Here is a 25830-nt window from a genome sequence, read left to right as displayed (position 1 = left end):
TCTGCAGTTCATTCATTTTGGGTTGCATAGGGGAGCTGTCTCTCCTGTGTATTTTGCCATGAAGGACGACAGAGGGGAAATGAAGCCAAAGATATACAAGTAACAGAAACCAGAGATACAAACCATGGATTGGAAATATTTCATTAATAACTTTCCTTTTGTTTATTTTGCTTAGTGCCCCTTTGTGCTTTGCTTAGTGCACTCCCTGACCTTTCTTTGCTTCCCCAGCCAGCCTGCCAAGGTGAGCCAGCTGGGCCAGCTGGGAAAGCAAAAAGGCACGCCTTGGAAGGCTGGCTGGAGAAGCAAAGAAAGGTCGGGGTGGGAGGCATCTTTAAAAGCCTCCCCTCCCCTTCCCCAGCCGACCTGTCAAGGCGGGCAGGCGGGAGAAGCAAAAAGAGAAGGGGTTTAAAGTTTAAACCCATATCCTATGGTCCCATAAGGTACAATGGAGTGATCGTGCCACCGCTGTGTTGCGATTCCAGAGAAAAGGAGTTTCAACTTTAAACCCCTTCTTTCTGGAGTCACGCCACAGCGGCAGCACAATCTCTTAGTGTATCCCATGGCCTCACAGAATACAATGGAAAGATCATGACACTGCTGTGGTGCGACTCCAGAGAAAAGGGGTTTAAAGTTTAACCCACTTCTCTCTGGAGTTGCGCTGCAGCAGCGGCACAATCACTCCATTGTACCTTTTGGGGCCATAGAATACAATGGGAGATTGTGTCGCTGCAGTGGCGTGACTCCAGAGAGACTCTCTTTGCTTTCACTGCCAGTCTGCCTTGGCTAGGGAAGCGGAGGGGAGGCTTTTAAAGATGCCTCCCTCCTTTTTTGCTTCCCCAGCCAGTGCCCCTTGGGAGGCAGCTGGGGAAGCAAAGGAAGATTGGGGAGGTATCTTTAAATGCCTTCTCTTTATTTCCCCAGCCAGTGCACCTTGGCAGGCTGTCTGGGGGAGCAAAGGGGAGGTGTTTAAAGTTTCCTCCCCAATCTCTTTTTATTTCTCCAACTGGCCTGGCTTGGCAGGCCGGCTGGGGAAGCAAATGGGTGGGAGAGCAGGTCAGTTTCACTGCCTGGCTTGGAAGCAGAGGGGCAGTGAAACTGACACAGCTCAAGTTACAGCTGAATATTTTCAGCAATGCTGAGTATTTCCTGAATCCCAGTATAATACCAATACTGGGATTCGGGAGTATTGGCATTTACCGATATATTTCAGGTTTGGTTTACCCGAACCAAAAAATACCGATATTTTTTCCCCATGCACACCCCTAATAATAACCATGGCAGAATATAAAATAAGTCCCCACTGTGAATCAATAACATCATTCAAACAACTTGCTAGATTTTGTTTTGACTTGGCAGGGTGACTCTGCACCCTTTTGAGAAGATCAAAAGTTAAGGTACACCACCCCTTTTGTCTTTTCTTGCCTCCTCCTCAGCCACTTAATTTCTAATCCAGGCTAAAGGCATGCCTTGCCTTTAGGAGAATTGGAACATGAAACCATGGTGGAAGTCACATGAGAAAACACTGGATTCAAACGGAAACCTGAGGAAATGGAATATTCATACAGGCAAATCCTTCATATTATGGAGGAGTCAAATAAAGAGAATCCCCATAAAACTGGATTCTACAGCAAGACTAATGTTACCTCTGGTATCTGGCTTAACATTTGGTTAGCCCAGGTAGAGGAAACCAATCATAATGCAAACCCCGTTTAAATGAACTGTGTGGTCCCTTTCAATGGGGCTTGCAGGGCCATGAACCACAAAGCAGTTTGATTCACAAATGAACCTTCTGGTTCAATTTGGATTGTGGTTGGGCCACAAACCACATTTTTCTGGTTCGTGCTCATTCCTAATAGTAATTGTCTTGTATTGTCTATCTTTTGTTTGTTTGTTGAGGGAAGGGCTCCTTTCACAGGACAGTCCCCCTTTTTAGCTATTTTTTCAAGCCAAAACAGAAACATCTTAATCCTGTCTCCTGCCATCCAAGAAATTGTGATTTCCTAGTAGTGACAATGTATGCCTGTTCCATCTAAAAATCTGGGAAACAGACTCACCAATCAGACAGGTTTACTGAGTATTTTTGTACATGAAAGGATCTAGCACTGGCTAGTGTGGGCTCGATAGCATGACTACATAACTGTTCACTAACTAGTCTAGTTAGTGGGAGGTATCACACAGCTGGGGAGTCTCCAAAGTCCCTACCCAGTCCCCTGACTTACCAGGATGGGAAATGGAGTTTATTTTATTGTTATAATTATTTATTTACATTACTTATAGTCTGCCTTTCTCACTGACACTGAAGGCAGATTACAGAGTGAAATGTTTCCAAACGATATCCATGAAGTCTGAAGGGGGGAAATCATGAAACTATTCTTTTCTGGTCAATTCTATGAATGAGCCTGACAGACTCAAAGCTTTCCTCCTTAAAATATGTTTAAAAAGCCTATTCTCTCCCCCCAGAGATAACAAAAGAGGCAAGAGAGGTAGAGAAAACTCCAATCAGTGGAAAATATTCCAAGTAACCAAAAATAGCACTTAGAAGATGCTTTGGTTGAAATAATATTTAGAGATGTTTAGATTATTTTTTAAATCGTTTATGTTTTCCTTCATCAGCAATGTATTATTAGGCAAGCCAGCTGAAAGGGTCTAAATAAGGTAATTAATTTTTAGATTTCTCATATTTTTAACCCTTTCTTCTTCTTTTTATCATTTTAGTACCCACAGTTCCTCTTAAAGCCCACAAGGAATTGTTCCTTGCATTATGGTTGGTTTCTTGTACAATTGAAGAGAAAGCTGCAGAGTCAGCTGATGTATCACAAGCATTAAATCAGATTCATTAACAGGAAAACCCCTCACTCATAATAGTATGCACACAGCAGCTTATTTATTTATTTAAGCCATTTTCATTCTGCCTTTTTCCTGTGAAGGATTCAAAGTGGCTAATTAACAAAACAATACAAATTAATACCAGTTAAAAACAATTAAAACACTCGTTGCTACCAGAAAATACAGAACAGCTCTGTTCTCCATTAATCTGTTAAACACTTCCAACTTAGACTGCTTCCTAAAAATAATTAAGTGGGCAGCCCCTGGTCAGAATACTCAGTACTAAAAAGCAGCAGTTTTAACAAAACTGAGAGAAGGTTTAGAAAGGAGACCCCAGTCAGAAGACTGGAACATGTAAATATGGTAAGGAAGAGCTTCACAGCTATGAATCAGCATCTTCAGACTAAGGAGAAAAATTGGTAACAAATGCAATGTTCTTTAAATAAGTAACATTGCAAATTGCTCTAGATAATAATTGAGGTAGACCAATGCAGAGCATATTGCAATAAACTCCTTTCCTTTCCCCTCCCCATAACAGACACCCTGTGAGGTAGGTGGGGCTGAGAGAGCTCTTTCCAGAACTGTCCTTGAAAGAACAGCTCTGACAGAACTATGGCTTGCCCAAGGTCATCCAGCAGGTGCAAGTGGAGGAGTGGGAAATCAAACCCAGTTCTCCCAGATTAGAGTCCGCACACTTAACCACTACACGAAACTGGCACCATCCAAGTCAATTCCTTGTCAGCACCATCACCTCCATCTCATCTGGCTTCAATTTCAGTGTGTTCTCCCTTAGCCCCCTAACCACAGCCACAAGAAGAAGAAGAGAAGAAGAGATTGGATTTATACCCTGCCCTTCACTTGGGAGTCTCAGAGCGGCTTACAAACTCCTTAACCTTCCCCTCCCCACAACAGACACCCTGTGAGGTAGGCGGGGCTAAGAGAGCGCTTTCCAGAACTGCCCTTTCAAGAACAGCTTTGAGGAGAGAACTATGGCTTGTTCAAGGTCATCCAGCAGGTGCTAGTAGAGGAGTGGGGAATCAAACTCGGTTCTCCCAGATTAGAGTCCGCGAACTTAACCACTATACCAAACTGGCTCTAGCAAGAGATCATTAATTCTGGTGGTTTAGTTAAAGATATGAAGAACTGGGTGTCATCAACATATTGACGGCACCCTACTCCAAAAATTCAGACAATTTCTTTTAGTGCATTACATAAATATTAAAAACATGGACAGGAATACTGAACATTACATAGTGTAGTAGGTTAAATTTTACACAATCACAATCTTCTGGTTATGTTATAAAACATTAATAATTGCCATAGTTTCCTTCAAACATTGCATACTACATATGCGTATATCTGCCAGATTTTTCAAGTTTTATCTATAAGCATATGCTCATTTTTTAATGTTTTATAAGCTCAGACTTACCTTGCCATTTACAATCTCTAGCCCAATGGCATCTACTTTCGCACTACTAATTCCAAGGAGAACTCCATTTGCAGAAGTGGTGCGGAATTCAAATGTGATATTAACATCAGAACGAACTTTATAGCCCTCTTTAACTAAAACAAAACAAAACATGGTTTGGTTTTGCAAAAGGAAGAATAAACTGAAGTAACTTCCAATTTGCTTTACATGACATTTCTGTGACTTTCCATTGTTCCTCTATTAAAATAAAACTACTTTCTCCTTTTCTGATCCATATGCATACATGCAACTAATGCAGCAGTTGTATTTCTCACCTAGACAACAGTTGGGTGACAAAAAGTTTCCCATCCATCCCGCCAGCAAATAATTAGCTAAAGGACAGAACTGGAAATAAGGGAGGCAGATAATCAATGCAATATGAAATAATGAAATGTTGGTTTGTTATGTTTATTCCACATTATGACTTTGAAAATGTTTAAACTACCTTATTCCCATGAAGGAATAATAGCTAAAAACAATACAACTTCACATCCATTTAAAAACCTATAAAACACCAGAAAATACAGAGCAGGCCTACTTGCCAACACCCCCTAAAGTTATTCTACCTCACACTATTTCCTAAAGACAACCCTTTCCTTACCTAGAGCAGCAAAACCATTTCCATCAAAAAAAGTTCCTTCCTGAGCTGTTGCATAGCATTTATTCACAGCAAAGCTGGAGACCAGACTCTCTCTGTCCAGCTGCTTACTGTTAATGGTTACTTCACCAATACATGCAGGGATACTGTGAGTAATCTGCAAAAACAATTCAGTGCCATGGTTACCACGTTACAGACATACACACACACAGCCACACTGCTTCCAAGCAATAATTCTCTGTAGACAAGGTCAATCTACACAGTTATTAGTGCAGAGAAAGTAACGAATTGGTGCATGCATTCAAGATGTGCACAAACGGTAAAAAGAGACACTCCTGGCACCATTCAACGTAATGCTGTTTTGACTGCAAACAGGAGCCTGATAATTATGGAGTCTGGGGATGCCATCCTTGATTTTTTCAGACATTGCAGTGTCTAAGTTTAGACAGAAATCCCTGATCATACCATCATCTTTTTCAACTATTATTTCACACATCAGATCAGACAAATATGAGGCATCAACAGATATATTTTTTTAAAGGGATAGAAGTCTTGGTGTGAAAGGGACCTAAATTATAGACACAGAGGACTGACATACATTTCAACCCAATGAAGCAAAAGGGATAAGCAAAACTACAGAGGCACCAACTTTTCATGCCCCCCCCCAAAAAAGCAAGCTAAAACACAGAGGGCATTTTAAATCTCTCTTTGTGTTGGCTATTATCACAAGGTAAAATATTTGTGTCCCACAATTCTTCACATGGATCGTGCATTTCAGCACATCACTGTAAATCCTTCTTCTCTCACAGGGTGTTAAAAGTTCAGTCTGATCTACATGCAAATACAGCACATAAGGACCCTCAAGTTGAAAAGATTTTTTACATTTCCAGTATTTTTGGCTCTGTAATCTAAGGGCAGACCCCCTAGATACAGCTTCCCATCCACATCCAGTGTGATTCCATCTCCTGGAACATTTACACCTGCAGATTCCTGTCCATCCACTATGATTACACCTCTCCTCTTAGCATACTCTGTCTTCACCTGAAAGATAAGATACAGTATTTGTAAGTCACCATTGACAGAAAGACTGAAAAGCATCACATTAAAGATAGAATCTTTATATTGTCTTAGATTTGCATGACCCCTGGGTAATTTCTTCATGCTTCCATGAATAAGCACATTTTTGTTGTTGCAAATTTTGCCTTGGATGTGCTGTTGCCAGAGGCACTGCCTTTTACTCTTGGATAGCCCCAAAGCGGGGGCACCCCACTTTCTAACCTGACCCAGAGACCCACAAAACTCAAGCCAAGGAAGGCACTCCTGGTTCTGAAAGACAGAGCTAGCCACAGCTCTGAAAAAGGGGTCTCCATTTTCAGGTGACAGGCAACCTCAAAGCAAGCCTCCAGCCTTCCCCTCCACCCAGCAAAGAGATGCTTATGGAAAGACAATGGGTTCCCCCAGGTGAAGTATCTACATTTCTAAAGTCTATTCAGAGGCCACCTGGCAAATAGTCCTCTTCTCTCCAGTACCTCACTCAACCCTTTTGTGTCGTCCTGTGTCTATGTGTAAATTCTTTGTCTTTCCTGCTCCGTCCCTCAGGATACCGGAATAAACCAATCAATCATTCAAATGTTTAGCAATCCTTCCTGACGCTAATCAGAGACTCATCACCCACCTTTTGTCTATATTTGGAAACCTATTCAACTGCCTTGGCCAGGATCATTAGTGGTCAGATAATCCATTCAACTAGCCACTCAGCACCTAGCTAATCCAATCAAGATACTGTCAAAAATCAGCATAGCCTGACCCTGCCTCTCTGGAACTTCATTGGTTACATCCAGGCCTTGCCCATCCTGATGCCACACACCCCTGGGACTCATCATTGGTCCAGGTCATCTATTGTTCTCACCTGAGACCAGCCCCCAGGGCCGCCCATTGGTCTGCATTGTTTGCCAATGACTATATCCCAGCAAACACATGGCCTTAGACCATGTGCTTCTGCCCTGATGCCAACTGGCAGCCCACCCCTAAAACCCTTTGGGTTTTGAGCCATAATCCTTTCTTCATGGACCTCTACACATCTGGACAGGTAGTATCACCCAATAACCCCTACATTAGCTATCAATCACCTCTGTTCCCTTAAGTCTGTATTGTGTGCATGAATGTTTAATTATTGTTTGTGTGCTTGAGAATATTTAGTAAAGAAATCATTATTTTAGCCACCCAGTCTCTGTGTCTATTCTTGGGTTCTTGGGAATTCTAACTCTGGTATACACAGGTCTGATCCTATAGTTATGCCAATTGCATATTAATATCATAATTCCCCAACCTTTTATTAAAGAAATATAGCAATTTGGCTAACAGTGTTTGCAGGTGCCATCCTAAGCAGTCACATCCTTCAAAGTCGGCTGAAGTTAATATGCTTAGATGGGTGCAACTCTGCTGGATTGCATTGTTAATACACACTAAATTAGGCTGGTGCAAGAGTACTTGGTGCACTTACTGTATGCCACTTTCCATCGCTGATGATTGCACCGTGAAAGGCTACCGCCCTTCCTTTCCCAAGATCAAATGAGAAATAAAGCTTCCCTCCATGTAACTGAAGAGCTGCAAAATCAACCTGTTTGGGGTGCGTCATGTAGTATATTAGGCCACTAGAAGCAAAGGTCCTAAGGTTCATCTGCACAGAAAACCTAGAAATAAAATACAGGTCTAATCAGAGCTTGGGAAGGAAGCCCCTCAGAGCCCCATCTAAGCTGCTGTACATTTCCAAAAGGAAAGTTCATTAGAACATACAGCAACAAATAAAAAAGAAACATCATTTCACATACTGCTTGTAGTATAATATGGTATGATGACATTTGTTGCACACAGGCAAAGGCCATTACAATCAATCTCAAAGAAGACAAAACATAAACCATAAATAACAACATTAAAATAATGAAATCTAAAAGTACTTACTGTGTTAAAACATTCCGCGTAAGGTTTGAACAAGAGAAGCTAAGTAGTTGCACCTCAGTTTTAGAAACCAAAAAGCAGGTTTGGAAAGCACTAACACAGGCTGAAAACTGGCAGTCATTTATCTTCCAGTCCCCTAGCCACCAGCTATCGGTTGCACTTTTTTTTTTAAAACCATCATCATCATACCTTTATTGGCATTGTAAAAAAATTTTTTGTACATTGAGCAAATACATACAAAATTACAAATTAAAATATCCCAAGATTACAATATATTGCTTTGTATAAAAACCGCGGCATATAACATTTTTGCTACTGAATCAGTTATATTGTCACCAGTGTTGTTAAGTAGAAACAACAGTTTATATGCATCAGGAAGATCTGTAATGCTAGATAAGATCGAAGATAAAATACTTTGTCTGATATTGTTATAATAAGGACATTCTAACAACACATGGGACACTGTTTCAACATTTAAACATGGGACACTGTTTAACATTCAACATGCCCCATTTAAACAGGGGCAATGTCTGTTAATAAGGGGTATACCCTGAAATCTTCCGGTTAAAATCGCTGATGGTAAAACATTAAGCCTGGCAAGAGAAAAAATTCTGCGGATTTTTGGGGTTTGTAACTGGTAAAAATAACTAGGGAGAAGTCCTACAGTGGGCTAAGAGGAGAGCAGGTCTTATTAGCTGCACTTCTTATAATGTCAGAGAACATTACGAACATTGCAATTACTGAAAGCAACTGTTAGTCACATATGGAAGGGAGAAATCACAGGCAAACTTTAAGAACAAATTAAACAATGCAGAGATACAACCTAATTCAGGATGTACTAAATTAATATAAAACAAGAGGTGGGGGGATATTTAAAGAGCATCATAGTGGGGCAGGAGGCAGATGTAAAACCGTCTTCTTGCACCCACTGCTTCCGCTTATCCTCAAACACTTTTCTCCTAACGGGTGTTTAAAACTGGTCCTGCAACCCCAACAGCACCAAAACAGCAGGGTCAAAAACAGCTTAGAGGACAAGCGCAGGCAGAGAGAGGGTTTGGCCTCTCTGCCCTCCTCCTCCTCCTCTGTGCTGTAAGTGGCCCCTCAATGACACTGAAGGAGTGGGCAATTATTTTCACATCTAGGGTTGCCACTATAACATCTGCCATCTTATGTCCTGAAAGAGAGAGAACTACTATCTATAAAGGTCTGTGGAGACTAGACAGAGACAAGCAGAGGCTAGAGGGACAGAGCAGCCATATGAGGACAGGGATGAACAAGCAGGTACAGTAACTGTAGGGCAAAATAGCAGAAGAAAAATCTAAGGAAAGAAGGCTGAGGGGAAGAGATGCAGCAGTCATGGAATATTTATATATTTGAATTTACACACAGACATTTTCTAGCTTGAGGGCAAGACAGAATTTTCCTTAAAGCAAGCAGCCCGAGGGTGGGTAGAATGGATCTGTTTCCATGACTGTTTTGATTTTCAGCCTTGGAATGAGCTTTTCCCCACCTAAATAACCATGTATGAAACAAAGACATGCTTAGGGCTCCCTTGCCATGACCTTGCAGGTTACGTTCATAGACTGTAGAATGGTCACACAAAACATGAACATTCCTTTGGCATTCATTTAAACCAGAGAAAACTTTTCCGGTAACATCTACCCCAGCATGGATGACTGATCAACCAAAGGGTTCAGGAACATTGGCCAAATTGATGAAAAACTGAAGGGCTTTCCCCCCTACCAAAACAACCCCACACGCACCTAGCTGAATGCTTTAAGCTTAGCCCGAGAGAGACAAAAGTGTGTGCTGACCTCTCTCACAAATAATTGCATTTGAAAATGCTGAGGTTGCATACGATAGTGCCCTAGGTTGCATGTCCACCTCAAATATAAAAATGCAATAACAACATCTGCCATCTTGAAGGCAAACAACCACTGTACAGTATTTTTGCAAATTTGAAGTAGCCGTAGCCGCAGTCCAAAAGCAGTGTGCGCCGACGGAGGATCCATCAAAGAAGCCCGCCAATGGTTGCCGACTGCCCGGAGCGCCGAGACTACGCCTGGAGCCGCCAAGAGTGAGGAAGGAGAGAAAAACCCGCTGTCTGGGTGCCGTTAGGTAACACACACACCCGCACAAATTGTGGCCCTAGTTAGGTTCGACTACAGATGTAGTCTAATGTAAACCGCTCTGAGACCCATTAGGGGTCATGAGCGGTATAGAAATCACATGTAAATAAATAAATTAGTGATGTTGAAATACCTACTTCTTTCTTACTGTAGTCTGATTGAAAAGAAGTACTAAGTGACTTCTTCTGGCAAGGCCAAATTGATGAGCCCCAGGTATTTGTTTCAGTAAATCATCTTCTGCACACTGTCTCTGTAAATGAAAGAAATGACATAATAATCCACCAGGTATACAACAATATTTTGCAGTGGAGTTTTGACCACTTACTGATGACTCACTATACAAATCACGAGCATATCAAAAACAAGCTCTATCATCATAATTCAGACAGACATGATGTAAAGTAATTTATTATCAACTACTGCATGCTTCTCTTCCAAATACTCTTGATATTCATCATCAAGATGTAGATGCATTTAATTTCTGGCTACTATTACAGCACCAGTAACACAAACAAGTTATGTTTACTTATGCATCCAAATGAAGAGACACTTCTGTTATACAATAATCATACTTTTTTGCCAGAAAAAGTGCACAAATGTAGCAACTATTACCCCTTCTTGAATGTATGCCCACAGTGGGCTGAATACAAATCCCATATGCTCCCTTCAAACTATGTATCCGAACAATAAACATTAACCATATAGTCCTAAATCCAGGCGGTAAATTGCTTAGTACACCAAGTCCTATACTGGTATAACTTGGACATATGCCAGATTGCCTGAAGCTATGGTGATATAGTGGTGCACCAGTTCCACACCAGTGTAAGCTTATGCCAGTTAAGGATGCTAGCAAAGTGGGCCAGAAATGGGTGGTACTAGGGCTGAGTCGGGGGTGGGGGATCAGTCAATATCCTAAAACCACATCCTTCAGCCCACAATATACCTCTGTAGAAAACAATGGAATACCCATAAAATCCCCACATAACTCAATGCATGTGAAAAAATAACTGGACTCTCCACTGCCTTCTACCATGTCTCACAGCCACTGTGCAGCTTAGGACACCCATTACATAAACCACAGCAAGGAAACCACCAGCTGTGATGACAGGGTACATTGCATGGGGCTAAAATCTCTCAGGTATCATGTTAGACATACTAAACACACAGATACAACTGGAGGGAAACTCTGGTGATGGGAACACTAGAGGAAGGGAACTGCAACAAGAAGGGAGCACAAACACCAGGACACAAACACCAACCTGGACACCACCACCCCTACTCCTGCAAGTGAAGATGTAAGGAAAATGCACCTTATCCTAAGCAAATGTTCTCTTCTCCCCCACCAACTGGTACCTATTACATATTGGATGAAGAACCCACTATTCGTTTTTCCAGCATGCTGCATTAAAAAGAACTGCAAGGTCCAGGAATAAATTTGCACAGATTCAGCTTGTAGTGACAGAAACATAAGAATAGCAGACTGCACCGTTCCAGGAGAGAGAGGAATAAGTGAGTAAGAAATAAATGACATTTATGTCAAGACCACTGAGGAAAAGTGAAATCAAATGTGACAAGAAGGACTTCAGGTAGACACAGCTACAGGTGAACAGAGGTAGAGGACACAAACACCGGTGTGGTGGAAATGACAAATGGGAGAGAGCTTCGCACACTTCCACTCCTATCTTATGTCATAGCTTAGGGTCCACTACAATGCAAACCAAAAGAGGCCTGAGCACTGGAATACATTGCAAGGCCTCTTCAGTGTAGTTTCCTATGAAGTTAGCTTTTATTATGTGCCATCCACAGCATAAAGCAAAACAACATACGATTAATGTTACAAGGCTTCATTCAGAAACATTTTATAACTACTCCCCAGGTTCCTCTAGATCTATTTCTGCCAAAGAACAGAAAGGAAATATATTGCCCTGACTAGTCACCTAAATCTGAAGTTAGTCTTTCACACCCTCCCCTACATGTTATTAACAGGACTCATTCTGCCAATGTGGGATGGGGATTGGGCTAGAGTTGTACAACATACTTCCTTGATGTTGTTAGGAGGATTTAAAGAAATTGATTGCATCTGCATTTCAGACAGAATCTCAGTGTCTTCTGGCTGTATGGTGGGTTTTGGTTTCTCCAAAAGGAAGCAGTTGTCCATATCAACACCTTCATACCTTACTGCAGTAGTGAAATCCAGAAGTCTGGGATTTAAAGAGAGAAGAACTTAGTGAAAAGAAATACTGTGGACAGGTGCCTTTTTGCATACTATAAAGTCTGAGGAAATTTTTCAAGAACAACTGTGTACCCACCCAAATCTTATGCACCAAGATTTGAACAACCCTCACACTGGTTTCTACCACGCTGGACAGCAGTGCACATGATGTAAAGCACAAAACAGTGGGAGACTTTATTCATGATGGCATTTGATTAGTTCTTCTGCCTACCAGCAGTTTGAAATTATTGATTTTGACTAGTGGTTTTAATGGATTTTATGTTTTCTCTTATTATATACATTGTAAGCTGCCTTGAGTTCCTATTTAGTAGAAAGGCAGCTAATAAATGTTTTAATTAAATAAATCTGTCCACAGCTGTCAGCCGTCTGTGGATGCTCACGAAGCATCTAGCAGAGGAGTGCGTAACTCAGCACTTACACACTTTGTGACCTAGCACCTACTGGCACATGTGTCTCCACCAAGAAGCAACTGTTACATCAAGTGAGGTCCTGTAGGCAGCCACCCTTTCATGCAAGATTACCTGGTAAGGAAAAGGCTTAAGAGAAACTGAGGATTACGAACAAGAAAAGTTTGTATGGGCAGATTGTCTGAACTGTATACACAGCACTGGATAAGGGAGAGGGGCTAGTTTAAAGAGAATGTTTGGTCACCAACTGGTTTTCATTTTTTTTTAAATTCTATGAGTATCAAAGGGTTAGGTTACACAAAAAGATACAGAAAGAGTAGAACCACACACTGTTTGAACATAAAGTTTTAAAATTAAAGCTGGTGCTAGCCATTATTCTACACGGACACAGAGTACATTATTTATTTATACATTATTCCATCACTTGCTCTATATATCTCGCACCGGAAGTTAGTGTGCCAACCTGTTGCAGTGCCAATAATGACTGAAGCAGAACTGTATCTCCTAAAAGAAGAGCATGGCTAGTTGAGAAGGACATTGTACTTCCCACCTCTGATGGAGTTCAGATGAAACAGGTTAATGCAGCTGCAAAAAAAGAAATGCTTTCCTCCAACTTTGTCAAGCCTGGAAGATGATTCCCCCACCTTGATTCAGCCAGTCTAGCCACCTGGATCCATGCAACTGTAATACCGGGATTAGACTATTGTAATGTACTCTTATGGATACCATGGACCACCAAAAAGACAAATAAGTGGGTCCTAGATCAAATCAAGCCTGAACTCTACCTAGAAGCTAAAATGACCAGACCATTATACTTTGGTCACATTATACGAATACTAGAATAACTGGAAAAGTCAATAATGCTGGGAAAAACTGAAGGCAGCAGGAAAACAGGAAGAACCAACATGAGATGGATTCACTCAATGAAAGAAGCCACAGAGCTCAGTTTGCAAGACCTGAGCAAGGCTGTTAACAATAAGATGTTTTAGAGGTCATTAATTTATAGGATCACCACAAACTGGAAGTGACTTGACAGCACTTAACCCACACAATGCACTCTACATGTGCCTTGAAGTCCAGTTGGTGCAGAATGCCACATCTCAGTTATTATCAGGAGCTGGACAGACCAATTCTGTGGTCACTCCACCTACTGCCCATCAGCTACCAGGTTCACTTCAAGGTAATGGCTATTACATCCTAAGCCCTGCATGGCCTTGGACCCTCATACTGTCAAAACTCCCTCTCCTCATATCTTCTGCCACACAACAGCACTGCTTGTTTGTTCAGGGCCTTCAAATGGGCAAGATCAGCAATCACCTGGACCTGTGGCCCTCGCCTTGTGGAATGGCCTGACTGAGGAGGTCAGGAAGGCTCCCTCGCTAATGTCCTTTTGCAAACTATGTAAAATGGAGTTGTTCAGGAGAGCTTTTCTATAATAGGTAATAGGGCTATATTGTAACAGAATAGTTCAGGAAGGCACTTTGTAAAGGAAAAGGAGCTGTGGATTAGGACATTTTATAAATTGGCTGCACATATTACCCTGTTGTCACTTCATCATTCTCTGCTGATATCATACCGTATTTCTTCACTGTATCCACACTCTGCATCATGCCTAATATGCCAGTCTCATTCAGACTTTGCTAACCCTCATATTGATTGTATTGACCTTCATTGCGCTTGTTAGAAGTCTCTTTTGTATAGACTGTTATTAATTTGTCCTGTATAATCTGCTTTGAGGCAGACTATACGTACAGTAAATAAATAAAGTTAATTTTTCCATCAATGAATAAAACTGAGCCAATGCGGTGTTGTGGCTTAAAGTGCTGGACTAGGATTCAGAACCTTTTCTCCGCCAAGGAAGGTTGCTGGGTGAGGGTGGGCCAGTCACAGAAACTCCGTCTCATGTGCCTCTTGGATTGTTGTGAGGATAAAAGGGAAGAGAGGAAAACAGTGCAAGCCACATTGGATCCCTACTGGGGGGAAAGGGCAGATTATAAATGAAGTAAGTATGTATGTAAATAAGTAAATAAACTGCTCCTTAATAACTAGTGTATATGGTTAAATAAGGGGATGTACTTTAATATGTTCTTGTAGGACAATTTGTATAGATGGATTGATTTTATAACATCCCTCATTCTCCAAGGCTCTCAGGGCAGTATACATGGTCACCAATGTCCATTTTAGCCTCTCAAATATCCTGTAAGTTAGGCTAAGAGACAGTGACTGGTCCGCACAGTGAGGTTCATAGGAAAGCAGGGATTTGCAACCTGGATCTCCAAAACTGTATTCCAACTTTCTATAAACTACAACATTTAAAACATAAGCACGCATTTAACTTACACCATATTAAATATCAGGTTGGTTATACAACCATGGAAAGAGCTAGTCATCTTGACCCCTAGAATGTTTTCTCCTGCAGGAATCCCACCGATGTAGAAGTTAGATATATTCATTGGACTACTCTCTGCCAGTGGTCCAAGCCTGATTTCTGCAGGGCTATTTTCATCCACTTGAACTGCTATCATTCTTGGGGGAGGGGGGGAGAGAAATGCAAAGTTATTCAAGAAGAAACTATTCCAGCTGTAAGCACATTAACTGCTAGAAACTTCAAAGACTTGGTGAAAAATAACAGGTTTTCTGGAATATCTTTATAATTAATTTCTTGTCCTAATCTTATGGTCAGATAACATACATATGACATAACTTTCTCATCCTAATAAATATTAAAAACAGCTAATTGTGTTGGTGTGATTCCCTCTGGTGGCCCAAAGCGTCGAGAGATTTCAAGAGGGCTTTCATGCGCAACTTAATCAGTAGCTGATGTGCTGTACGCAATTACCATATAAATCAGAACTCCTACACGAACAACAGGAAAACACAACTGTGATTATTGCACTGAAATGAGCTAAGCAAAGTTGGTTCTGCAGGGAATATGCTAAACTGATAGCAACACTCTGTAATTAGAACAAGTGCTCCAGCTTGTACCTTTTATTCCGAGTCAGGATGACAGAATGTTCTTGCCCATCACTGTAATTTCCATTAGTAGACTGGACCATGACCTTTCGCGTACTTCCTCTGTCTCCAGCATTAATGTGCACTGCCAGGTGACCATCAGACAACATGACGGAGAAGAAGGGCTAACAACAAGTTAATAGTCACGTTAGTGTTTACTCTTTTTCTTTACATGGCACTTGAATCACAACAGCATGTATCCAACTACGCAGCTGCAAAGACTTAAGGGTAATTAAGTCTTTGGAAGAAGGGGTATTGATCTCTATTGATTCCTTCTTTCCTCTGTGTACATCCCTCCCCTTTGCTCTCTATGCTACTCCTGATGGTCCAGTGATTACAGGACATGTGGAAATGCAGAGGTCTGAGCAGGAGGGGAAAGAGGGAAAGTCCCACTCCACAAGGTCCATTGGTCACTGAGAACACACCGACAGCATAGAACAGAAGGTATGAAATAAATTAAAATAGCTTAAAAGAAAAACTAGCTCAACCACTTAAAGGCAGAAGCATTTAAACTCAGAAAGCCTTTCATGGCATCTGGATTAAGTGAGCCAAAAATGTATTGCTCTACGTCAAAAGCACAAATTTGATAATGGAATGGAGCATTAACCCTAGGATGTTTCATACTCGGTACATTAATTTAAAAAAATCTTCCCAAATAGTCCAAATAGATGAACTATGTTAGAAATACGAGGGGGCAAATAGTCTGATCTAGAAGGAAAACCACATTTTCTGCTCTACGTCAAAAGCACAAATTTGATAATGGAATGGAGCATTCACCCTAGGATGCTTTCATACTCAAGGTACATTAATTTTAAAAAATCATCCCAAATAGTCCAAATAGATGACCTATGTTAGCAACATGAGGGGGCAAATAGTCTGATCTAGAAGCCTATGGCCATACCACCCTGAAGACGCCCAATCTCGTCTGATCTAGAAGGAAAACCACATTTTCAAAATACGATCATCAGTCATTTCATAGGGTGGGTAGTCCAGAAAAGTTGATGGTACAGACTTAATATATAGGTGCTATTCAGTCAAACCTATAGCACCCTGAGAACATCTACCCAAACCAAATACAGCTGCACTCCCCAAAAGGACTGAGATAACCTACCTCACAGGGTTGTTGTGAGGATAGAATGGAGGAGAGGAGAATTATGTAAGTCACTTTGGGTCTCCATTAGGAGGAAAATGTGGGGTATAAATGAATTAAATGAAATAATTAATAATAAATTTGAAAAATATAAAATTCTAAAAATGTTATAGCTCCAATTTAAAGAGTAGGGTTAAGACAAAAATGCAAGAGCTTCAAAACTAGTTAATTCAGACTAGTTTTTCTGGAAATGCAAGGATTTCTACCCACAGAGAGTACTCTTCCCCACTTCCTTGCTCCTGCAGCAGCCCAAAATGCACCCAGAAAACCCATTCCTGGAACTCCTCTCTCCCCCAAGAACAGGATTTCAGGAGGCATGTCAGGCTGCTGCGAGAGGGGGGAGACTGGGAAGTCAGTTGCTACGGGTGGAAATCCTTGTGCCCACCAAGGCACCTAGTCTAGATCCAAGCTAAATAAGAATGGCCAAATACATACCAGATGAGCTTGCCTGCGTCTTCGCTTTTCTGCACCTTTACCAAGCCCCACAAGGATAATGCCAGTGGCTTTCTTGGTAATAAAAGTGGCCATAAGTTGAGATTCTTGTGAAAGAGGCTTAGGTGGCAACTCAATGTAACCATTACTTAATATGCTAGCAGTACGTATAGGCTGTTTTGCAAAAGAAGAGAAATTATAAGTGAATTAGAACAGTATGTATTCAACAAAGGCAAGGCAGCTATCAGTGGCCTGACACTTCATCAACAGGCTAACAATATCACATAAAGTCATTATACACCGTTAATTAACGTCTCAGCAACAAGCAGCAATGATTTATCCAATCAAATTGTTAGCATGTCCTACCTCCAGGATGCAGCCTTTCCTCACACCATATGAATTTTTAAGTAAGTCAAAGGTAGAACGAGATATTTCTAAGTTCTTAATACACCCCACATATCTTCTGCTGGTAATCCCTTTCCTAAAAGAGAAATTAATAAGCAAAAATAAACTGGGAGAAACATAGGAAGTATCATCCTAAACAGGATTACACTTTTCTAAGCCCCTGCCCCCTTCATGTCATTATTTCTTGTTCTTTATTTAGAAAATTTCTATGCTGTCTCTCCAGAGTGATTGCTGGAGGTGGCTTATAAAATAAAACATAATAAAAACACAGCATCTTAGAAGTTGTACTTTGGGACAAAGTTGGACAATGAATTTAGAAGGGTGTCTCTTCTTAGGATGGCATTGAGGGTCACTTTATTTAAGTCAGAAAGAAATAGTTGTCTGGTTATGCAATTTGAAACACCAGCTACTTTGCAATGGCTGCAGAATACACATTAAACCAGCAGTACAGAATATAGTGAGCACTCCACAACAGCAAGCAGACACCAATGTACACTGACCACTCTTCCCAATGAAGTTTTGTGCTATTCACAGCTCACAAATCACGCATAAGCAACATTTTCTTCCTGTTTGCCCATCACAATATATCTCTTTCATTCCCCACCACAGGCCACCAAAGGGGAGTTCAGATCAGTAGTGAAGTCTTAAGCACAGTTATACCCTTGGGGGGGACACACACACCCATATTTGCTGAGAGCATCTTATATAGCTTGCAACATAGATGTGATGCTTGGAAGCATTTCTGGCAGACTCTGCATACAGAATGGGGCACTGAAATTGGCAGCATGTTGGGGGGTTTTGGGGGGGGGAGTTGCAAAATCCAGGCAACTTCGAAGAAAGGAGTCATGAATCTGTGTCTGAGGGCCATTCTAAGGCCGCGATCACACACACTAAATAATCCACTTTCAATGCAATTTCCAACTGGATTTTTCCAGTTCACACAGAAAAATCCAGCTGGAAACTGCACTGAAAGTGGATTATTTAGTTTGTGTGACTGCAGCTTAAGAGTGGCTACAGATTCCCAAGACAAGCTTGCCCACTCTCATGTACCTCTGGCCATTAATGAGAAAGTCTGTGGTGCAGCAAGGCTTCCCCCCTGCGTTGGGTGCTGCAAGGCAAACTGGGACAGCACCCAGATGCCTACTGGGGAGGTGGGGGAAAGAGAGAAAGTGCTGAAAGCAGGAACTATCGAGACAAGCCAGGATTTAGTGATCGTCCACAGAACCATTCCTGGTTTCACTAACCATCGTCATTTCACATTGTGTCTGAACTGACCTTCTGTGTGGAAGATCAAACTTTTAAGCAAGTAAAAAGGAAAATTATTTCTTAAAACATACTTCACTGCCCTTGATCGTGGCAACCCGCCAATGTAAATTGGATCCTTATCAGAACGATTCAAGTCGGAGGCTGCACCAGGAGATTCTCCTTGTTTGGATTCTTTAGAACTGAGGTTTTGAGCATCCATGACTGCCAAGATCCCTGAGGTGTAATGAAATTTTAAAAATGGCAAACAGGAATGAATACCTGATAGTTTGCTCTGTTGTGGTTGATATTAGTCAACGTACTGAAACATACATAAGACATCCCTTTGCGATTCGTTAAAACAAATTGCTAAAGAAATTCTTGATCGTTTTTATTAAGCTGTTCCAACTCTTCTACAACACCACTTTTCCCTGAAGCCATAATATGTAAGCATAAGGCCTACTTGCTATTTCAGAAACTATTTCTCTCTTCAGCAAGTAATGGATATTTCAACTTTTCACTGTCTTTGGCCTCCATGACTTGCAAATAGAAATCTTAAAAGCACTTCGCACACTTCCTAATGGTTCAGAAACCATAAAATAATATCAAGAACTCCTTTTGTTTATTTTCATGCTTCACAAACCAATTTAATTGTGAGTCATGGATTGTAGGCACCAGAGCTAGATAAAAGCCTCTGAATGAGATCCAGCTGATATTCTCTGATTTCCTCCTGCCAGTCACCTACCTTCAGTTCCAGACTGCACTCTTGAAGCAGAATGGGGCCAACTTTAAACTAGTCTGTTGCCTCAGTTGGTATGCAAATAAGCTCTGCTGGAAATCTCTAAACTTGTGTTGCTTTGCAGCAGTCCCACAATTTTATATTTACAGTCAAAGCCACTATATAATAAATCAAAGTACTTGGACTTAAAGACATTTATAGTGCCATCCTATGCAGTTACCCCTGTCTCAGTCCACTGAAATCAGCAGGCTTAGACTGCAAAGAACCATAGAGCAGGTCTGCTAGGAATCCTACTGTAGCATACTCAATGGGGCTTACTCTCAGGAGAGTGTTTTTAGGATTGCACTGTTAGACTCTTTCAGCCTAATGCAGAAGATAAAAGATCCATTCAGAATTCAGTTAAGGGTTAAGGTAAACAAACCTACGTGGGTGCTGTATTAGATGAACTCTCCTTAAGACCTTTGCTTTAGGCACGGGAATTGGTAAGATTAGAACCAATCAAAGCACACATGAACAATAAAGTGCCTTGCAATCCATACCCTGCCTTTTCACATAGCAGTGAGACTGACACTAAACTGGAAACTCCATCTGCAAACTATTGCTAAAGTGCACTGAAAGTGCATTATTCAACGTGTGTGAAAGCAGCCATTGAAATGTCAATAGCAAACTGTATGACAACTATGCATTTTCAATCTATCTTTCATCAAAAGAACAACCACCTTCCTAGTTTTTAAAAGAGTGCAGGACAGGTTATTGTAAATGAATACAACATGCACCAGTAAGGCTAAAGCTGGGGGACCTGGAGAGAGGTGAGTTTGGTATGGAAACAGGTTTTTACCTGTGAATGGTTGGAGGGTATACTACTTCCAAGTGGCAATAGTTAATAAGTACAAAGGATTGTTTTCAAGTTCAACCCATGTCAAAGTATAAGCCCATCAAGTAATTTGCACTGTGAGAGAAGTTTATGCATATGGCCAATATTACTATATGATAGTATAATTATAATATTGTAATTATAACAAATTAAAATTAAATTGAAATACAACAGAAGACAACAAACCTTAAGACACGACACACTGTGCTAGATCTCAAGTGCTCCTCTAGCCTGAATGTTCATGGCCACCCACAGCTCTGAGAAATTTAGATCTGGGCTCTGAGTAAGAGGACTGAATAGGATATAATGGGGCAGATCGTCCAGTTGTAAAGCTCCACAGAGACACGGGGCCGGGTGACAGGCTTTCAAGTGTCACAGCCTATATTAACATGGCCATTAGCATACACTGAAAGTTGACAGCTGTGAAGGCTATTCTACATTTATGAAAAGTGATGCTGGGGATGATTCACACTGTGTGTACAACAAAGTAAGACAGGTTGCTTACCTGTAACTGGTGATCTTCGAGTGGTCATCTGTGCATCACACCCTTGGGAGTGCATTCACACCCTTGGGATACTCTGCGCCTGCGCTGACCTTCTCGGTACCGATAGCTAGCAAAAGGGATTTTCGCGCCTCTCCCAGGTCACGCGCCGGCTCCACTGCGCATGACCAAGGAGGGGCACGCAGATCCCGCCAGTTCCTTCTGACCGCCGCCCAACAGCCTTCAAAGAACAAGATGAAGGGCCGAGAGCAGAGGGGAAGGAGGGCGGGTGGTGTGAATGCACAGATGACCACTCGAAGATCACCAGTTACAGGTAAGCAACCTGTCTATCTTCTTCGTGGTCTCTGTGCATCACACCCTTGGGAGAATAGCAAGCAATAACTCTTACCTGGAGGAGGGGCCGAGGCCCTACACCTGCGCCGTCTGCAAGATAGACCGACCCAACGCCACACGACGAGTAGACCGGACATCAAGGGCATAATGCTTCACGAAGGTGAGCGGAGTAGCCCAAGTCGCAGCGTTGCAGATGTCCTCCAATGGCATCCCTCTCAGGAAAGCTGTGGAAGCCGCCACCGCCCTTGTAGAGTGGGCGCGAAGTTGACCTGGAAGAGGTCTCTTAGCCAAAGCGTAACATAGCTTGATTACTTCCACAATCCACCTGGACAGCGTCTGGGAAGAGATCTTCTTCCCTAGGGAGGGCATACTGTGAGCAACAAACAAGGCTGGAGACTGACGAAAAGACTTGGTCCTGCCCAAATAGAACAGCAACGCCCTCTTAACATCCAGAGAGTGCAATTTCCGTTCCTCTTCATTGGCAGGAGACGGGAAAAATGACGGCAAAACTATATCTGAACGTAGATGAAACTCCGAAACGACTTTCGGTAAGAAGGAGATGTCCAAAGACAACGACACCCCATGAGGGGAAAAAATCAAGTATGGTGGATCACACCTTAAAGCAGACAACTCACTGACTCGACGAGCAGAAGTAATGGCCACCAGAAACGCAGTCTTGAGCGATAACAACTTTAGAGAGCAAGTGGCCAGTGGTTCGAAGGGTTTTCCCATCAAAAACCGCAAAACTAAAGCCAAATCCCAGGCCGGAGTCGGAGAACGACGGGGAGGGTACAGGCGAATAAGACCTTTACAAAACTGTTTCGTCTGAGGATGCGAGAAAACTGAAAACCCATCAATAGATGGATGAAAAGCTGACACCGCAGCTAAATACACCTTAACTGAAGAAAAACTGAGTCCCAAGTCCATTCTGGACAAAATAAACGCAAAAATAGACCTCAAATCCACTGGCGGAGGAGGTAAATTGGAAGAACTCAAGTACTGTAGGAATAAATCCCACTTCTTTGCGTAAGACGTCCTAGTAGACAGTTTACGACAATTCAACAGGACCTCATTGATACGGTCATCCATCACTGAAAGCGTATTTCCCATAGAGTCAACTTGAGACTCAGAGGATCGTAGTGAAGGACCTGGCCTTCCTGAGCTTGGAGGAGATCCAACTCCTGCGGGAAGTGTACGAAGGATCCCTTGGCTAACCGCAGCAGTGTCGGAAACCACACCTGCCGAGGCCACCAGGGGGCTACCAGGAGACAATGGGGCTTGTCCTGTTGTATTTTCACAAGCACCCTGTGGAGCAGCGGAATCGGAGGAAATAGGTATAGAAAGTCGTGAGCCCACGACATCAACAGACCGTCCCCCATTGACAGAGGGTCCAACCCCGCTCTGGAGCAAAACCTGGGACACTTCTTGTTCAATCGAGTTGCAAAAACATCGATGTGGGGATGTCCCAGATGTTGAAAAAGAGGAATTTTTATTAAGCTGTTCCAACTCTTCTACAACACCACTTTTCCCTGAAGCCATAATATGTAAGCATAAGGCCTACTTGCTATTTCAGAAACTATTTCTCTCTTCAGCAAGTAATGGATATTTCAACTTTTCACTGTCTTTGGCCTCCATGACTTGCAAATAGAAATCTTAAAAGCACTTCGCACACTTCCTAATGGTTCAGAAACCATAAAATAATATCAAGAACTCCTTTTGTTTATTTTCATGCTTCACAAACCAATTTAATTGTGAGTCATGGATTGTAGGCACCAGAGCTAGATAAAAGCCTCTGAATGAGATCCAGCTGATATTCTCTGATTTCCTCCTGCCAGTCACCTACCTTCAGTTCCAGACTGCACTCTTGAAGCAGAATGGGGCCAACTTTAAACTAGTCTGTTGCCTCAGTTGGTATGCAAATAAGCTCTGCTGGAAATCTCTAAACTTGTGTTGCTTTGCAGCAGTCCCACAATTTGATATTTACAGTCAAAGCCACTATATGATAAATCAAAGTACTTGGACTTAAAGACATTTATAGTGCCATCCTATGCAGTTACCCCTGTCTCAGTCCACTGAAATCAGCAGGCTTAAACTGCAATGAACCATAGAGCAGGTCTGCTAGGAATTCTACTGTAGCATACTCAATGGGGCTTACTCTCAGGAGAGTGTTTTTAGGATTGCACTGTTAGACTCTTTCAGCCTAATGCAGAAGATAAAAGATCCATTCAGAATTCAGTTAAGGGTTAAGGTAAACAAACCTACGTGGGTGCTGTATTAGATGAACTCTCCTTAAGACCTTTGCTTTAGGCACGGGAATTGGTAAGATTAGAACCAATCAAAGCACACAATCCATACCCTGCCTTTTCACATAGCAGTGAGACTGACACTAAACTGGAAACTCCATCTGCAAACTATTGCTAAAGTGCACTGAAAGTGCATTATTCAACGTGTGTGAAAGCAGCCATTGAAATGTCAATAGCAAACTGTATGACAACTATGCATTTTCAATCTATCTTTCATCAAAAGAACAAACACCTTCCTGGTTTTTAAAAGAGTGCAGGACAGGTTATTGTAAATGAATACAACATGCACCAGTAAGGCTAAAGCTGGGGGACCTGGAGAGAGGTGAGTTTGGTATGGAAACAGGTTTTTACCTGTGAATGGTTGGAGGGTATACTACTTCCAAGTGGCAATAGTTAATAAGTACAAAGGCTCACCCCCTCTCAAGGATATAATGGGGCAGATCCTCCAGTTCTAATACTCCACAGAGACACGGGCGCCGAGTGACAGGCTTTCAAGTGTCACAGCCTATTAACATGGCCATTAGCATACACTGAAAGTTGACAGCTGAGAAGGCTATTCTGCATTTATGAAAAGTGATGCTGGGGATGATTCACACTGTGTGTACAACAAAGTGCAATGAACTTTTAGTATAATTCTCCAAATCTGAAAAGGTGTTTAAATATCTGAATTTCATACTTTGCACCAAAGAATAATTAAAAACTTAACTACGGTCTCACTATAACAACAGCTTGTAGCTCCTTGTCCTAAGGGAGTGCACACTGTTTCTTTCAACTCTGTCAAATCTTCCTAGCTACATCAAGAATATTTTCTGTATAATTTAAATTAGTAAGTTTTGGAAATGTTCAACTGATTTTCCTTTTGACTTATGACAATGAGTGACAAGTATTTGATAGCTCCAGTTCTACAGAATAAGGTTTGCTTGTGTACTAAACAATTTAACAATACATTGAGTGCAACCCCCCCCCCTATAATTACAATGCTTAATTCCAAGTTTAAGCACCTTAAATCCTATAGATTCATTAAAATTAATGGAACTTAACAATGCTTAATTTTTTACTGGATTATGAGTACATCTGATTGCAAAAGTGTGTAAAATCCATTCTTTTTATCACTTTTCTCTTAACACACTTTACCTTCCTTTTTGTTTCGACTGAATGAAATTTTATACCAGGTTCCATTATTGTAACGACGTTCTGTTTGAAGGGTAAGAGGACCAGAACCAAGATCAACAGTTAGTTTAACTTTGCCATCAACAAGTTCCAGAGACAAGAAATCCCTCTGCAGAAAAGGAAACAATGTTAGCAAATCAAAGAAACAATTTCAGGAACATACTTTTTTATTTAAAAGGGAATTTGTCCAATATGTCAACAAATATATTATCAAATTGTAGCATGAAAAGATTTTCTTTGTGCTAAGGTCTGCTTTTTTAGAAAAAAACAAAATTGAGAATTTCCTACCTTTGGTGACTAGTGTAGCTATTTATTTAAGAGATTTCCATGCTACCACTACAGAGTCCTGCTCAAGGCAATCTATTATTTTAATTCTAAGGTATCAATATGAAAACAACAAGCCATTTTACAGTATTTAGCATTTATACAGTATTTTATAGAGCTCATACACATTATCTTGTTAAAATCCATACAACAGCCTTGTAAGAGTCTGTAAGAGTCTGTATTCTCCAGTCACTGCAAAGGGGGCTGTGGCTGAGAGACAGTGGCTTTTACAGGAAGCTCATGAATTCATAGCATGGATTTCTTCATTCATAGCTCAGTCTCTCAGCCACAGTGCTACAGATGCTTTGAGGCATGCAACATAAAATAGTAAAAGGAAGAGGCACTTACTAAATTAAGAAATGACATTGGCCTACCCACCACTTAATATATAGATTATGTGTGAAAATAATGTAGAAATAAATAGTGCAATCCTATCCAATGAAGAACTACTCCACTTTAAACCCATTTCAGTGGGCTCAAACTGAAGTAACTCTGCATAGGATCACACTGTTAATTAATCATATAGACAATGTTTATAATTTAAAAAAACCCTACCACTTCATACGTTATAGTCTGCAGAATTAATAAAAGAACATGGACAAGTTTAAACATAAGAATATAAGTACAGCCTGCGGGATCAGACGAGTGGTCTATCTAACCCAGCATTCAGTTTACACTGTGGTCAACTAGTTGTCCTAGAGGGCCCAATACACAGGGCACAGAAG

The 25830-nt window shown here is 41.4% G+C and overlaps 1 protein-coding gene across 1 annotated transcript in view; it reads right to left on the bottom strand.

The window, feature by feature from the left end:
• Nucleotides 1-25830, bottom strand: part of LAMA1 (laminin subunit alpha 1) — a gene marked incomplete at its 5' end in the record, with an annotated part of 107561 nt that overhangs the window by 4139 nt on the left and 77592 nt on the right. Inside the window, 12 exons of the mRNA XM_015413935.1 lie at nucleotides 4256-4389; nucleotides 4896-5049; nucleotides 5775-5933; nucleotides 7396-7585; nucleotides 10117-10229; nucleotides 12018-12180; nucleotides 14960-15145; nucleotides 15605-15756; nucleotides 17217-17387; nucleotides 17580-17694; nucleotides 18956-19097; nucleotides 24746-24890. Coding sequence (XP_015269421.1) covers nucleotides 4256-4389; nucleotides 4896-5049; nucleotides 5775-5933; nucleotides 7396-7585; nucleotides 10117-10229; nucleotides 12018-12180; nucleotides 14960-15145; nucleotides 15605-15756; nucleotides 17217-17387; nucleotides 17580-17694; nucleotides 18956-19097; nucleotides 24746-24890 — 1824 coding nt within the window. The remainder of the gene's footprint in view (nucleotides 1-4255; nucleotides 4390-4895; nucleotides 5050-5774; nucleotides 5934-7395; nucleotides 7586-10116; nucleotides 10230-12017; nucleotides 12181-14959; nucleotides 15146-15604; nucleotides 15757-17216; nucleotides 17388-17579; nucleotides 17695-18955; nucleotides 19098-24745; nucleotides 24891-25830) is intronic.

This window comes from Gekko japonicus, unplaced genomic scaffold (genome assembly GCF_001447785.1).
Source record: "Gekko japonicus isolate JY-2015 unplaced genomic scaffold, Gekko_japonicus_V1.1 scaffold1817, whole genome shotgun sequence".
NCBI lineage: Eukaryota > Metazoa > Chordata > Lepidosauria > Squamata > Gekkonidae > Gekko > Gekko japonicus.
This window is presented reverse-complemented; position numbering and strand designations above follow the sequence as displayed.